The following is a 16,240-nucleotide window of genomic DNA, read 5'->3' on the forward strand; positions in this document are numbered from 1 at the left end:
CAAACTCTAAACACAATAAAACATTTCATCAAAGAAAATGATAATAATGAGTCAACATACTAAAACTTATGAAATGCAATTCTGAGGTGAAAACTTATTTCTCTAATAGCTTTCATCAACAGAGAAAGACCAAATCATAAATTGAGCATGCGATTAAAAAAAACCCTGAAGAAAATCCCCAACTAGATACTTACCATATGTTCAGAAAGTATTAAAAATTATAGAAGAGATTAATAAAACAAATAAGCAAGTCCATTAAATTGATCATTAAAACTAGGAGCTGATTTTTATTTAAAAAAAAAACCTCAATTTTTTTTAAGAAAGGGAAAACAAATTGTTCATTTCAAAAGGAAAAAATGAAATAAAAACTAATAACAATTGAAGAGGAAATAAGTTATTAGAAACTATTACAAACTACAATTAAACTATAACTATAAAAAGTTATTTTGCCCAATTATATGTAAAAAACCTGATAATATAGAGGTAACAGATAAATACTTAACAAAAATACAAAATGTCCAGATTAATAAAAGAATTAAAATTATTTAAATAACCTAATGTCAGAAAAAGAAATTGAATAAGCCATAAATAAACTCTAAAAGTGAAAAAAATAAACAAACTCTAATTTGCAAGTAAATTCTCTCAACCATTCAAAGAAAAATTGATTCTATCTTAAACTATCTGGAATAATAAGAAAAGAAAGCTGCCTTCCAATCTTTTCTATAATAGAAATATAAGCCTGACAATTAAACCAGGAAGAGATAAAGCAGAGAAAACTACACACCAATATCCCTAAGGAAAATTGATGTAATAATGTTAAATAAAATATTTGAAGTAGGCTACAACAGAATATTAAAAATATTATACATATTATAGCCAGGCTGGGTTCACATCAGGAATGCAGGGTTAGCTCAGCAAAAGGAATACCATTAATATAACAAACCATTTTAACAATAAAATAATAAAAAGCAAATGATTATATCAATAGATGCTAACCAGACTTATGACAAAATTTAATACTCAGTTCTCAGAAAATTGTAGGGAAATTTCTAGAGTTCTCTCAAAACCCTAGAAATCATAAGAATGAATGGACTATTCACCATATAAGAGTATAAACTAAACCCAAAAGCAAATATACATAATGGGGAAAAATTAGAAGCTTTTCCAACAATACTCCAGGAGTAAAACAAGGATGCCCATTATCACCACTACTATTTAACATGGTCCTAGAAATACTAGGTATAGGAGTAAGACAGGAAACAAAACTGAAGGAAGAAACATAAGTTAAAAAAGGAACAAAACTACTGCTTTTTGTCCATGGTAAGACAGTAAGCTTAAAGAATCCTAAAGAATCAACTAAAACAAATAAGAAAATCCAGCAGGAAGAGCAAGAAAGAGAAATCTCATTCAAAATAATTACAAATGCTATAAACTACTATAGCTTATATAGTACATATATTATATATTCTATAATATATATTATATATTAGGGAGTGCATTGAACAAGAATCGCAAAGGCCCAATTTGAAACTAGAGGTCTGACCATGGCTAAGTTCCTTAACCTCTCAGTGCTCCCAGGTAATTCTTGGAGGTACAAAATTAAAGACGGCTTCCTGATTTTGAGGAAGTTTCTACCTGAGAAATTACCTACACTGATGGAATCATAAGTCTTTACTCTTCCCACCTTAAAACATCAATAACATAGGCTATTTAGTGGGCAATTAAGCCAGAGAAATCACTGGTAGCAATTGACCTTAGTTTCTAACGCATTCAGACTTGGGAGACAATATTTTAATGATGATGACAATGAGTTTAAGAGTTTCAAAGGACCTTAACCTCATGTTATCTCAGCTGATCTTGATAACAACACTGCAAGATAAATGATGTTATTATCTCCACTTTACAAATGTGAAAACTAAAAAAAAAAAAAAAAAAAAAAAACCAAATGTGAAAACTAAGGCTGAGAGTGATTTGCCCTGGGTTACACAGCTAGTGAATGTCTCAGGCAGGATTAGAACTCATGTTTTTCTGGAGCCAAGTTCAACATTCTTGACACCATACCAACTAACTGCCTAAGGCAAAAGTTTTCTTGAAGCATTCTCAAAATATTGCTAAATATCCTGGCTTAAGAACCTGCAAAAAAAAGGGTTATTAGCCTGCATGATCAAGGTAGAAATGCCATGAAAAGATTTACTTTACGCTCAATACTTTCATGTATGGCATTAAATTATTTTTAAGAACCCCTGTCACCTCATTCTTGACCCAAATTTCTGCCTGAAGTTTTGCTTACCCAAGTAGGCTAACACTGAATCCCCATCCAAGCAACTACCTTGCTTACAGTAACTAATAAACAGGACCTATATGTCTTCCCCTTTACTGAATATATTTATGAAATGTGACAGAAATTTCAAAGGTATTAAAGACTTTGTTGTGGAAAAAAAGAAAGAAAGAGAGAGAGAAAGAGAGAAAGAAAGAAAAAAAGAAAGAAAGGAAGGAAGGGAGGAGGAGGGGGCAGAGGGGGAGAGAGGAAGGAGAGGAAGAGAGAGACAGAAAGAGAAAATTTTTTAAGTGGAGCTTTTCTCCTAAATAGGGTTAAAGTTCTACAAACATTTAATTTTTTTAAATGATGCTCCCAACAGCTAACAAGCATCTGTAGGGTTCATTCTATTCCCCTAAAAGGAAGGCAGAAGCTTGGACAAATAAATAAACCCATTCATATGTGTAGAGCTGGTAAACCAGTGTTGGGTAGGAAGAGAAATGCTTCTCCCCTGGGAAGAGGTGGATGCAGAAGTGCCAGCATGAAATCCGCTGCAGAAGGGCAGAAGGTTGTACCTGGGACACTGGGTTTTCTGCACCCCAGGGCCACTATACCTCGGCTGCTGGAGGTTCTGAAGGCTCATTCTCTTCACTGTCACTGGAGCTGCTTTCACTCTCGGAGTCTGACGAGGTGTCAGAGTCACTGGTGCTCTCTGATTCTGTATTGCTGGAATGTGCTGAAACCACGCTGTCTGCAAGGGACTGCGGAACGCTGCAAAGCCAGGGGGAGAAAATAAGACAGCGGCACATGAGGTTTCTCCCTTTCCTCTCCCATCTGGCACCCATTTCTCTTTTTTTTTTGGTTTTAACAAACATCCATTGCAAATATATTGGGGCTCTTTGTTATCAATAAGAGATCAAAACCATAGCTCTATAACTAGAAGGCACCTCAGAGGCCATCCAGTATAAAATTCTCATTTTACAATAAGGAAACTGAAGCAAAAACTGGGTAAGTGATTTCCCACACCACACAAGTGCTAAATATGGGAAATGGAAAATACGAGTTCCTGCTTTAAAAAAAATTACGAGATAACCAAGGACTGTGTCCAATGGACAAGGTATGTTCAGACACAGACAGACAGACAGACAGACAGACAGACAGACACACACACACACACACACACACACACACACAAACTTCTTGAGGTCATTCAAGTACAACCACAATGGAAGGTGATCCACCAATCATTTCATTATTACTCATTGTGTGTGACACCAGCAGAGAGCAACAAAGTAGACAGAATAAAGTGCTCTCACCCAAGGGAATATATAACTAACTAGTACCTTGAAGGTTTCCAAATATTCTTAAAGGAATGTCAAAAGAAAAGTTGCATCATAATTTTCAGGCTTTTAAAATAAATTTCTCACATTTTTCTTCTGATAAAAAACAATTTTCAACAGTCAGCTTCAAAACTTTGCTTTTAGAAAGTTAAAAGAAAGAGTGATGATTTCTCCACTGTCAACAATTCACTGTCAAGCAGTTGGATACTGTTGCTATCTGACTGTTACAGAATCTTAATGTAAAATTAAGAGGCCTTCTATTAGGACAAATATTACAAATATTATCTAGAATTAATATCTACAATTATTGGCATGTTAGCTGTGTGTCTGTGCTAAGTAAACCTGGTTCATTAAACATGACTTTTCTTTCAAGTACCAATGAACTTCATTTTAGTCTCTGAGCTATCCTTTCCAAAGTGTTACATCACCAATCCACACTTTATCATCAGTTGGTTGTTTAAAGGTCATGGGCTCAACTTTGAGCTTCAAAAGAACTGGTAGATCATCTTTACTTCCCTTTCTTCGAGGCTATTAAACATGTTTGCCACTACAGAATATTGAAGAGCACTAAACCTATTTACTTTTTCTGATTACTACACTGAAAGATATTTATTTTAAAAAACCTAGAGGCTTCTTTTATCTTTTACTATTTAATGCAGGTCTCAAATGAAGAAATATGCCCACAAATGAATTTCCCAAGTTAAGCCTAATGAACCAACCATAGTAAAAGAACCAATTTAAACTTAACCAGCACTCAGTCTCTATCCACTTCACCTAAACCCACTCTAAGAACAGATTCTAACATACAGAATGTCTGAACTAGCTGAATCTCTCAAAAATTATAAAAAATATTTTCTCCATTTTTGGCAGAAAATCAAAATTTCTGCAGATGTGAGGTAAAATACAGTACCTTGCAGGAGCACAAGGAGGGGGCTTCTCGGAGGCCTAAGTTTTTACAAAGAGACAGGAAAAGAGGAAATTGAGGGAAGAAATAGAGAAGAACTGGTTAATGCAACTTAGAACACAGCAAGTTACATGGACTTAAAAGGAATTTCTGTTTTATGTCATATGTAAAACTGACTTGCTCATCACCACTGTCTTCACTGTCACTGATCTGAAGGTCATCCTCTAACATCCTAGAAAACAGAGAGAGAGAAAAAGAGAGACAAATTTTAGTTTGAGAAGCAATCTTTACTATATTTCTGAACTTACTAAAACTTGTGTGATATATGAGCAGTAAAGACTAAAAACAAGCACTAGGAACTCTGTTTCAAATTTGATAATAGAAACCCAAAACCTCAAGGTCCCTACTTTCTTTTTCAATATTAATAGAGAAACTGACTCTTCATATTCTACACACAATTTTTGTTAATTTTTGCTTTTTTTCTTGGATCCTCACAGACTTAAAATTGCACTAAGACTTTGGGGACACGCTCAATGGCCCTAATAACTCATCCAACAGCAGCATTTGATTTTGCCATGTGCAACTGTGAAATTTAAGCAACAGAGAACAGGAAAATAGGTAAGACACAGAAAAACTAATAAGAATCCTGGCAAAACATTTAAATGAAATTCATTCTTGAACTATATGAATTTCAAGAACTATGACAAACATATATTATGCCCCAGTTTTTCTGTGCAAGCCTTCCAAATCTAAAATTAGATTTGTATGTAAATTCAAATATCAACAATTAAACTATTTCCTTCATCATGGACATCATCAAGTCAAATGTAGAATCAAAGGAATCAGTTCAGTCATTTTGAATGGGGTAGATAACCTGCAGAATTCAAGACCAGAACCTTTTCCCTCAAAAGCACCGGATTTTAAGTTTGAATTAACCAATTAACTTTCCTTACATAAATGCAGGCAAATAGCTCAGTCTAATGCCCATTTGACAGGGTATTGCCATACTATATAGGTATTAAAGCAGGAAAGGGGGTGAGAAAATATTTTAAGAAAAAAAACCAAAATCCTAGGGTAACCTGACACTTAAGGAAACAGTAACTTACCCAATAGGCAGACAGCTCCACGTTAAAAAAAATACTCTAGTTTCTGCAAGTCTACTAATTAAAGAGCAGGCAAATTAACAACAAAGGTAGCAGAAACAGAATCTCACTTTGGAAGGTTCATTTCCCTTCACTATTATCTTTATGAGAAAAGAGATGAGCAGATTTCCCAACACTCTTTCAAGACAATTCAGAGGGAATCTGAGGTATTTCAGACCGAAGATGGGTAAAAATAATATATTTTTTTAAATTTCACCTTGTATGTTTCTTCTATAACCTCCTCTCTCCACTACAGAGTTTCCCATGAAAATATGCTGATGAATGAAATCTACAGAACTGTATTCATTATTCTTATTTCTATACAACTGCCAAATTTTCTTGGAATTAATTATGACCAACAGGCAGTATAAGTGTGGTCTATTGAACAGAGGCCCATATAAGTCTTGATGCTAACAGACAATAGCTGCTACTTAACTTCTCAATCCCCCAGGCAACCCATCAAGACAGTAACTTATAGATAAGCTGTTAGGATGTGCCAATCAATCAACAAATATCTTCTTCCTGAGAATACATGCTTCTCCTGCTTGAGCCCAGATTTGCAGAAGTTCCTGGAATATAACACTGTTAGGCTTTCCTTAGTCATTTAGGGGCTCCCATTAGACGTCAAAGGACTGGGTTCAGGGGAGCCACTCAACCTTCCAATCACCTGCCTTAATGGGCAAATCTACCAGTTGTCCCTCCAAATGGTTAACATACTACCATTCCTTTGTACTTTCCCTATTCCAATAATACTGTACTACTGACCGCTGAAGAAGAAACCCTACTTCCCAAATCTCAACTGCTGAAATTCATTCCCACCCACTTCAACCAAATAATAATACAGATTTTCCCACTATGCCATTTGGTATCTGTACTCCATAATACATAAGCTTCCTTTCATTTTAGACCCCTTTTTCATTCCATCTCTCAGGTCTCTGAGATGTCACTGTATCCCTAGCCCATCCTTTTCAGAGATGGTTATACCTTCTCTGGTCTACATTTCTCATTGTCTTCCAAACCCTTTGCAATCTGACTTCCTGCTTCATCAGGAAACTGATCACTTTCTCCAAAGTAAACCATAATCTCTTTATTACCAAATATAATGGCCTTTTCTGAAACCTCATCATCTTTGATCTGTCTAAAACACTTGACATTGACAAGGAGGACTACTTTTCTTCCCCTTGATGCTCTCTTTTCCTCTGAATTTTTATGATATTGCTCTTGGTTTTACTACCGTACTGGGACTCCGCCTCAGTCTACTTTGCTAGATCTTCATCTATAAACCACCCCCCACTAAATGTATTGCCCAAGGCTCCACTCTTTTTTTCTTTTACAATTTTTTTTTACTATTTTAAAGTGTTTTTGTTTTAGTATTTCCCAAAGTGATCCCATTAATATGGCTATAAGTACCACCTTTATGCAAATCATTCTCAGATCTATATATATCCAGCCCTAGAATTTTTTCTGAGCACCAATCCAGCATTTCCAATTAGCTACTGGACATTCTGAATTAATGTTCCTTAGGTACATCAGACTCGGATGTGTCCAAAACAAAAATCATTATCTCTTCCCCAAATCAATCCTTCCTTTGAACTTCACTATCATTACTAAGGGCACAACTATCCTCCAAGTCACCCAAGTTCACAACTTCAATGTTATTTGACTCCTCAGCCTCATGCACCTACCACCCTAGTTCAGGCCCTCATCAACACTTACCTGTATTATTATAATACCTTCTCAATTGGTTTTCTTGGCTCAAATCCTTCCCTATTCCAATATATCCTCTATATAGTGACCAAAGTAATTTTCCTGAAGAACAGGTTTGACCATCTCATCTCTACTCCCCACTCACCTAACAGATCCCACAGTGGCTCCCCATTACATCAAGAATCTAATATGTACTCCTTTTGACACTTAAAGTTCTTCATAACCTTCCCTAATTTTCTACTCTTCTTAGACATTACTTCCAAGCATGTCCTTCATGGCATGTTCCAACTATACTGGACTAGTCCTCACTCTGATAGAATCACTATGTGCTAAGGTTCTTCTTCCCCCATGCACCCATCCCGATGCTAGGTTGAATCCCTCCTTGACAAGCAAAGAAACTGTCCTCAAGAACTGACTAGTCCAAGGGATTAACGTTCTACCCCAATCTCCCAGCTTCCTGGTGGCTTCTGGACATATTTATGTGACTTCTTTATCTAAGGGTATAGCCCACCCATGCACACTTGGGTCTTTTCTGGCTTGATAGATAAAACAATATCTACCTATCAATGGAATTATGGTCTAAACTACTAAATCCATTGAAAGCTATTTATAAAAATAGTCTATATATGGACTCCTTTTGTATGTTGTATATAGCAATATACAGCAATGATATAAAATTGTATCAATTAAGCTAACTGCAAAGAGTTAACCCTAAATGTATATTGGAATCTATATTGAAAGTATATAAATTTACTTAAGCAAATAAAAGAGGTCCACATGCTGTTATGAAAGGGACTATAGCTTAACTCATCTACCCCAATAACCTGTCTCTTAAAATTTAAGATGAAACTTAATAATTTTAAGCCTGAAAGGTAATTTATTTCATCTTTATCATCAGGTTTGTCCCTATCCCAAAATTAATAGAGCATAAATATGGTTTTCTTTGGCATTGCTTAGCATAAGTTAACAGTGGAATAAGTAAATCACATTTTACATTAATGGATGGTACACTTTTTTGTTGGTATACTTTTTATTTTTAGAAAATTATTCCTTAAGCCATTTTAAAAGAAAATTGTTAAGAATTGTCTGCAGGGACATAATGTAAAAGGAATTTGGTAATGAGTCAGAATAGATTAGTATCTCATCCTTACTACTCCACTGTTGTTGTAGGTAAGGAGGGTATAAGAAATATTTCTCTTATGTAACACCAAGTCAAAACAGAACCATTTCTGTCTTGGAAGTCTTCGGAATACATGGCACATCACAAATCAATAAGTTGTTTTAAAAATATCATATTATAAGTAGGCATAAAAATGCTGGCACCACTGATCCAGAGCCATATGAGGCCCATCGCTAATTGCTAATCCAACCTGCTGTTATGAACTGATTATAGGGACTTCACCCCGCTGGGCCTGGGTTAACCCGCTAAGACTCTCTCTTTTCAAAGCAAATGCTTTGACTGTATTGACAGAAAAAGTCCCTTAACCAATGAAACCCTGGGTCTGGAACAACAAAAGTGACCAAGTCATTCCTCAAAGAAGTTTTCTATTAATACCATCTAAACACTATATTTAGACTTTGAAAGATAGAAGAATTATAAAATGAAAGTACACATATACTAATTACAATGATCAAGACAGAATAAGATCTTAAGTATTTGGAGATTAAGTAATCCTTTGAGTAGTAATATAAAATAGTATAGCAATCTAATCGAAAAAGAGTTAACCCCAAATTAAAGGCTCAAGAAAATCCTATGTTTAAGTGTATTTAGATGAGTAACTACAACATCAAAATACCCTCTGAAGCACTTCCTCAATGAACACATTTGGGACACTTACGATGTTGCCGGCTGAGAATTAGAGCAGGTTTTTGAAGATGTAGCATGCTGTTCTGTGAAGAGAGAAGTATATTAAGGATAAACCAACCAATGGTCACTCTTCTTTGCACCTCATCTGCCACATCTATAAAATGGTGATAAAAATGTGTTTGTTTCATAGCTCTGTGATGTGCCAATTTTTAGATTAAAAATGACGTGTGTAAAGCAACATGAAAACCCTAAAATGCCATATAAACACCAGTTATTATAACTACAGAAACATGTGCTATTGTTGTAAGGTAGGGCAAAAGTGAAATTACTTGGCCAAGAATCAGGGTGCCAACCTGGGTTTTCTGACTACCTTAGTATCATCACAATTATGTAACATTTTTTTGAAATACAGAGCAAATTCTATAACACAATCACAATTTTCTATCACAGTGAAATTTAGTTGTCATGAGTACTTTGCCCAATATCATATTCCCAGCCTCTAGATTCATTATCCTGAGGCATCTCCATCTCTGCTTCCCCTTTCCTTATTTTCATTTCCTACTTCCCATCCCCCAAGCTACAAAAAAGCAGTAAATTAGACAACAATGGAACAAGTGAATTGAACATAGTAAGTGAAAGAGAGTAGAGTTAGCTGAAGATTTTTACCCTTTTGCTTTCCTTCCCTTTCAAGATATATGGAACTCTATGTGTGTGTGTGTGTGTGTGTGCGCGCGCGCGCGCGCGCGCGTGTAAGTTGACTTCTGGAAGTTTGATTAGGAAACAATACTGATTTATGAAAAAATCTGGGAAAGGCTGTGGTTACCTCTCTTTTCCTTTAAACCAAGTTTTGAAATTTTACATACTCATGAAGCAAATTCAAAGAACAGCCACAGGGACTGGAGAAACCACTGCTAAGCACAGCATGGGGCACACAGTAGGCAGTTAATAAATGTTTATTGATTTCATTTGGTTATACTTAGCTATCCCTCATAAAATATAAATCAGTAAAACTATTCATGCATAGTAGCAGATGTCAATGGTTCTGTTCTTGGGAAGGCTGAGGTTGGTAGATGGTGTGAATGTGGGAGTTCTAAGCTCCAGGAGGGGATAATGTCCTAAAGACATCAATATAGCAAGTCCCAAGGAGTGGATGACCACATTACTTAAGAAAGGCTGAACTAACCAAGGTCAGGTGTGAACTTCTGTGCTAATCACTGGTGGGGCCAAGCAACTGACTGGCAATTTCTAGCTTGAGCAAGATAGGGAAAGACCAATGTCCAAAAAGAGAAATAACAGTGATGGTGATGGGATGTTACCTGTGGTTATGTTCAGACTTTTTCTATTCGCCTAAGGCAATCATTTTCTGCCTCTACCATGAAACCTTATTGTTAAATTTTATCAATCAGAAACAATGATGCTCAACTTCCCTTTGTAACAATGGGCTACAAAGTTTGACTTACTGTGGTTCTGTAACACAGATTCAATGTGCTGAAATTCCTGGAAAACAACAAAAGCTCACATTAATAACTTTAGGAAGATTCATGAATCTTATAAGTACAAAGCTATCATAATGTTATTGGATTTTAATGTGGAAAACTTTCAATTTTTTGAGGTGGTTTTATAGCTTATACTTTAAAAAAAAAGAAATATTTTTCTGCATTCTTGTAAACTTGAATCACTAATAATCTCCACTTTAAAAATGTAGATGAGCTATACATAGGAACAAAATAGGAAACTGCAAAGAAAAATGTGACTTGGAGCATAATTAAATATACTTGTGATATATCGTCTAGGAACAAATCATGGGGAGCAACCTCGATGCCCACAGGATTCATTGTCAAAGGAAATACTAAGTATGATAAATTTCTTATGCTAACCCAAAGGGAATCCCAAGGAAAACAGTCAAATTAAAACTCAATAAATTTAATAATACACTAAGTACAAAAGAAAATATTATCTAATATTTACTCTAAGGCAATGGTTTGCCTATTATTAAAAGCCAGAAAGTACAAATTTCCATAGAGAAATTGTAACTACATTTCTTTAACATATTATTAGTTGGCCCAAGCTTTATTAGGCAAACTCCCTCTTCACAGATACTATCTTTTAACAGTTTAAACACCAGTCTCTAAAAACAAGTATAAAACACTTAGGTGAAACACAAAAGATTGCTTGAATTGAGGCAGGAAGTCTGACTTCCATATACCTCCCATAAACCCTCCCATACACCTATTCTAGTCAAAATAAAAATAGCACTAGATGAAATGATGTTCAAGAAATTTTATGAAAAACAAGAATAATAAGTCACTTCATGTACCACAAAATTGCATTTAGTCAGGAGTCCAAAGACAATAGGAAAAGGGGCCCACCAAAAAAGTCAATGCCAATCCAAAAGACAAAATACTCTTATCTCTTGAACAGAGATTGGATAGAGAGTGCTCTAACCCAGAAAGACTGTTATGTGGAGGCAGCAGGAGCAGAGGACCTTCAGAAAACCTATGAGTAACTGGATACCCATAGAGTGGATCTTAGTAGCCACTGGGAGCAATGCTCAGACAAGGACATATAGGTCCATCTTCTCTACCTCAAAGGTCCAAGGGAATCAAAAGCTACCAGAGCGTTAAGCACACACCCTCCAGGAATACAGATCGCTAAAGAAAGACAGTGCTGAAATGTAGGAAGGTGCATTGCCCCAGCACAAGTGATGGCAGAGTCTGGGCCATGAACAAAGCCCCAGTTCAGGAATCAGAGATAGGAATAAACATAAGAAGAAACCAACCACTCTAAAGAAATTTGAATGAATTAGAGATAACCAAAAAATCCAAATTAGAAAAAGAGTCACCTCACAAAAAAGACAAGCAGAGACTCAAAGGAAAAAAATGAGTGTTCCATAAGTACTGTAAGAATACCTAGAAGAAATGGACAAGAGATTTTTAATGATGAAAATAAAAACTCTAGAGGAAGGAAAATAATTTAGAAAAGAAAGTGGCATAACCTTATCAAAGTAATGGACTCCTTCAAAATTAAAGGTACTACCTTTTGAAATACTTTAGTACTGAAAGGGGCAAAATGATTTTTCGATAAAGAAAAAGAACCAAAGCCATTAGCAATGGATGTAAGATGTTATCTCTTTCATATAGAACAGCACGGTGCCTAGAAAGAGTAAAAAAGAGCTCTGGATTAATAGTAACTACTAAAATCTATGTGTAAAGAAAGAGTTTTCATATAAGCTGTGAAAAATTTGGGGATGAAGGGGACAGAAAATGGACTGAGGTATGAATGAAATATAGATTCCTAACTTGAGGTCCATGAACTTGTTTTTTAAAAATATTTCATCAACTGTATTTCAATATATTTGGTTTCCTCTGTAATTCTATTTTATGCATTTTAAAACATTATTTTGAGAAGGGGTCCATAGGCTTCACCAGACTGCCTAAGGAGTCCATGACAAAACAGCATTTAAGGACTCTTAATGTAAAGGCTTAAAACACGTTGGAAAGGGTATAGAGTGACTGCTGTTTTGTATGTGAACAGTTCCAATGGTATAAAGGGGCAGAAAAAGAATTTCTATTCATTAAAAACAGATAAAATGTGAGTTTAAAGAAATGGACTGAAGAGTGGGTGGAGCTACAAAGCACTGTGGTCCATCAACTTATTTGCATGTAACTATTTTAAGGAATAAAGGTAAAAGTAAAAAATATCAGGTATCAGACAAATGTTACAAACCATGAAATAATTAAATTAGGATCATTCATTTCACAGGAGGAGATTTGGTGAGACTTTACCTCTTCAGTGCAAGGTGAGATACTGAGAACCTGAAGACACTGATTTAAGTCACTGAAACATAGGGAAGAAGCCAAAGAAGCATGGCTACCCTGGCTAAGAATGGACAGGAAGGGAAAGACCAAGCAGTTAGTAGAAAAGTAGCTCACCTGAGGCTTTAAAAGGTTTCAGCAACCAGTACTTTACTGACTGAAAAGAGAGGGACCCTCCCTCATCAGATGAGAGATTCAAGGTCAGCTCTTGCTTTTGAGGAACATCTAGAGAGGTAAAGCCTCTTCACTACAAAGCTCTACCTCATGCCTATTAAGACTGGCAAAGAGGGCAAAAACAGGAAATGACAACTGTTGGAAGTATTTGTAACAATATTACTAGCAGCTGCTGTAGGGGTGTAAGGCCAACAACACCAGCACACAGGAGGGCTGCTAGCAGAGATTCTTTGATTTGCTTTTCTAAGGAAAGCAACTTCAAGGGGTGAAAAATCTCACTTTAATCAAACATACATATATCATTTACTTAGTTCAGGGGAAAAAGTCAGCACCCTGAACTTCAGAGCAAATACAAACAGAAATTAAAAACAGAGAAAATAACAACAGACAGGCTTCTAGCTGTCTGACCAAAGCTATACATACATAGTTATCAGATGGAGAAGCACCAACATCTGGGTTTTTCAAGCTGGTTGGGGTTGGGGGGGGGGGTGCTCCTTAACGGCTACCTAGAGTCTTATCTGGTCAAATCACACTACACTCTTCCAGTGAGTAAGCCCCAAAGCAAAACTTCTCCTGCAGTTCTGAGAGTTCTTGATTCTCAATTCTTTATTCTGAGATCAATGGCTATCCTCTGGGTATATATATATATACCCTTTTCTCAGGGCCCAAGTGCTTCACACTTCTCCAGGGCTTCACACCTCTTGTGACTTAACTAGCAAAAGGGTGTGGGTCTTCTACAAAAAAAAGGGCAAGATTCAGTTGAAGGCACTTGATTGCCTTAGTGCTAAAAAGCATTCCAAAACAAAAGACAACAAAAAGTCCCACTTTGCTTGCCCTTTGATTGCAGGAAAACCAGCACAGGACTTCACTCTTAGTGGATTTGGGAATTAGTCCAGTCAGCCTGGAAAGCAATTTAGAATTATGCCCCCAAAGTGACTGAACTGTGTCTACCACCTGTCTACACTACCACCACTTAAAAAAAAATAGAAGGAAAAACAAGACTGATATGTACAAAAATATTTATAGTAGCTAATTTTTATTATGACAAAGAACTGCAAACTTAAAGGGGTACCCATCAATAGGAGAAAAGCTGAACCAATTATGGTGTATGAACGTAGTGACACATTATTATACTGTAATAAGGATGAAAGGACTAATTTCAGAGAAGTCCAGTAATTCTAGAAAGTACTGAAACAAATGAAATGATCAGATCCAAGAGAACAATTTATATAGTACCAACAATACTGTGTAGAAAGGAAACTTTTAAAGACATAAGAATTCTGAGTAACATGATGACAAACTATGATTGCAAAGGGCTGATCATGGAGCATCCTCTTGACTTACTGGAAGAAAGGCAATGTGCTCAATGTAGAGAAGAAGATGGACATTTTGGAAGTTGGCCTATGGGGAATTTGTTTTTCTTAAATCTGCACATTTTGACAAGGGTTTTATCTTTTTTTCATTGGGTAGGTAATAGGGGCCAAGAAGGAAGAAAGCTATGTACATGTTAGGGTAGCCAAAAAGAAAGGAAAATAAAATATAGAAAAGTGAGTCACTGAAGCAATCTTTTGCAAATGCACAGAAAAAAACAGAAGGAAAGTCAGAAGAATGTCAGATAAGTACAACAGCTTTTAAAGTTACATGTTGAATTTATTACATTTAAAAAGAAAAGCAAACTATAAATATTAGTTTGGCAATTTCATGTGCAATATTCTTTTTCTTTTCCACTCTGTATTTGGGAATGCCCATTTTATTTTATATCTGTTATCAGAACAAAAATAGAGTAGTTTAACAATTTGTTAAATGTCTATGGTTCTCTGCTGTCTTCTTTGTATTGAGAGGGAAAAAGCAGAAAGGGGAAAGATGCCGTGCAGTTGCTATGCTTTAAAGGAAAGGTTTGTAAGCTTTAACTGGAGGATGCAGTATCCCAGGGAGTGAATATCTGGCTGGGCTTGTTTGTACTGAGCCAGCCAGATTTCCTGGGTAGTTCTCGGGTTTAATGGAGACTGCTAGCTAAATTAAGAGAGTAACACTCCCTCAGAGACCTTTTAGGGGTGATTATGTATTAAAGGAGTTTATAATGCTGTCAGCTTGAAAGAGGAAGAGGATTTGCCTAGTTGGAGAACAGTAGGATTAAGGCAGCTGGGGGCACCATAGTGAACATAGTGCTGGGCTTAGATTCAGAAGAGTCATCTTCATGAGTTCAAATCTGGTCTCTGACACATGCGAGTTGTGTGACCCTGGGCAAATCACAGAACCACCCTGTTTGCCTCAGTTTCCTCATCTATAAAATGAGCTGGAGAAGGAAATGGCAAACCACTCCAAGATCTTTGCGAAGATAACCCCGAATGGGGCCAAAAACAGTTGGACACAACTGAAAAACAACTAAACTGAGGAAAAGGGGAACAGCTAGAGGAAAAGCAGCTTCTTGTGGTACAAGTATTCTTTAATGGACTAATGACATCAGATCCATAGAGTTGTGGGTTACCCCATGCATATGGCTTTTCTGGACTCATGCATTACCCTGCCAGATTTCTCTATGAATATGCCCCCATAGATAACAAAAGCATGCATTGGTGAGACAAGAGTTAAGTGTAGAAAGAGGATAGTACATGTGTAAATGATAATAGGAGGGGATAGGGAAGAATAATGCCTAAGAGGAAATAGTTAAGAGTAAAAATGAACTTCAACTTCAGAGGGATGATCCTGAAGGGAATTTTTAAAAAGCAGACAGTAAAGGACAAGGGTTGGCCATCAACTGGAGAAAGGCTGAACAAATTATGATATAGAGATGTAAGGTAATATTATTGCACTCTAAGAAGTGACAAAATGCTTTCAGAGAATCATGAAACAACCTATGAAATGACACAAAGTAAAGTGGACAGAGGTAGGAGGACAATTTATAAAATCAATTTTGAAAGACTTAAGAATTCTGATTAAAGCTATAATTGACCGCAGAGGAAATCATGATGAATATGTTACTCAATTCATATTTTAGTCACAGACTCAAATAGACACACACTTTCGTATATGACCACTGTGTAGATTTACCTTGCCTGGTTATATTTATTTATTACAATGGTGCTTTTTTGTT

General features: G+C 36.1%; 1 protein-coding gene across 2 annotated transcripts in view; it reads right to left on the bottom strand.

Moving 5' to 3' along the window:
- AFF1 (AF4/FMR2 family member 1) overlaps positions 1-16,240 on the bottom strand; it is a 135,798-nt gene that overhangs the window by 37,725 nt on the left and 81,833 nt on the right. For both annotated transcript variants that reach the window (XM_036762792.1, XM_036762791.1), the window contains exons 6-10: positions 10,618-10,654; positions 9,189-9,240; positions 4,679-4,733; positions 4,508-4,542; positions 2,872-3,028 (exon numbers count right to left, since the gene is read on the bottom strand). In XM_036762792.1, coding sequence (XP_036618687.1) covers positions 2,872-3,028; positions 4,508-4,542; positions 4,679-4,733; positions 9,189-9,240; positions 10,618-10,654 — 336 coding nt within the window. The remainder of the gene's footprint in view (positions 1-2,871; positions 3,029-4,507; positions 4,543-4,678; positions 4,734-9,188; positions 9,241-10,617; positions 10,655-16,240) is intronic.

This window comes from Trichosurus vulpecula, chromosome 6, assembly GCF_011100635.1.
Source record: "Trichosurus vulpecula isolate mTriVul1 chromosome 6, mTriVul1.pri, whole genome shotgun sequence".
Classification (NCBI taxonomy): domain Eukaryota; kingdom Metazoa; phylum Chordata; class Mammalia; order Diprotodontia; family Phalangeridae; genus Trichosurus; species Trichosurus vulpecula.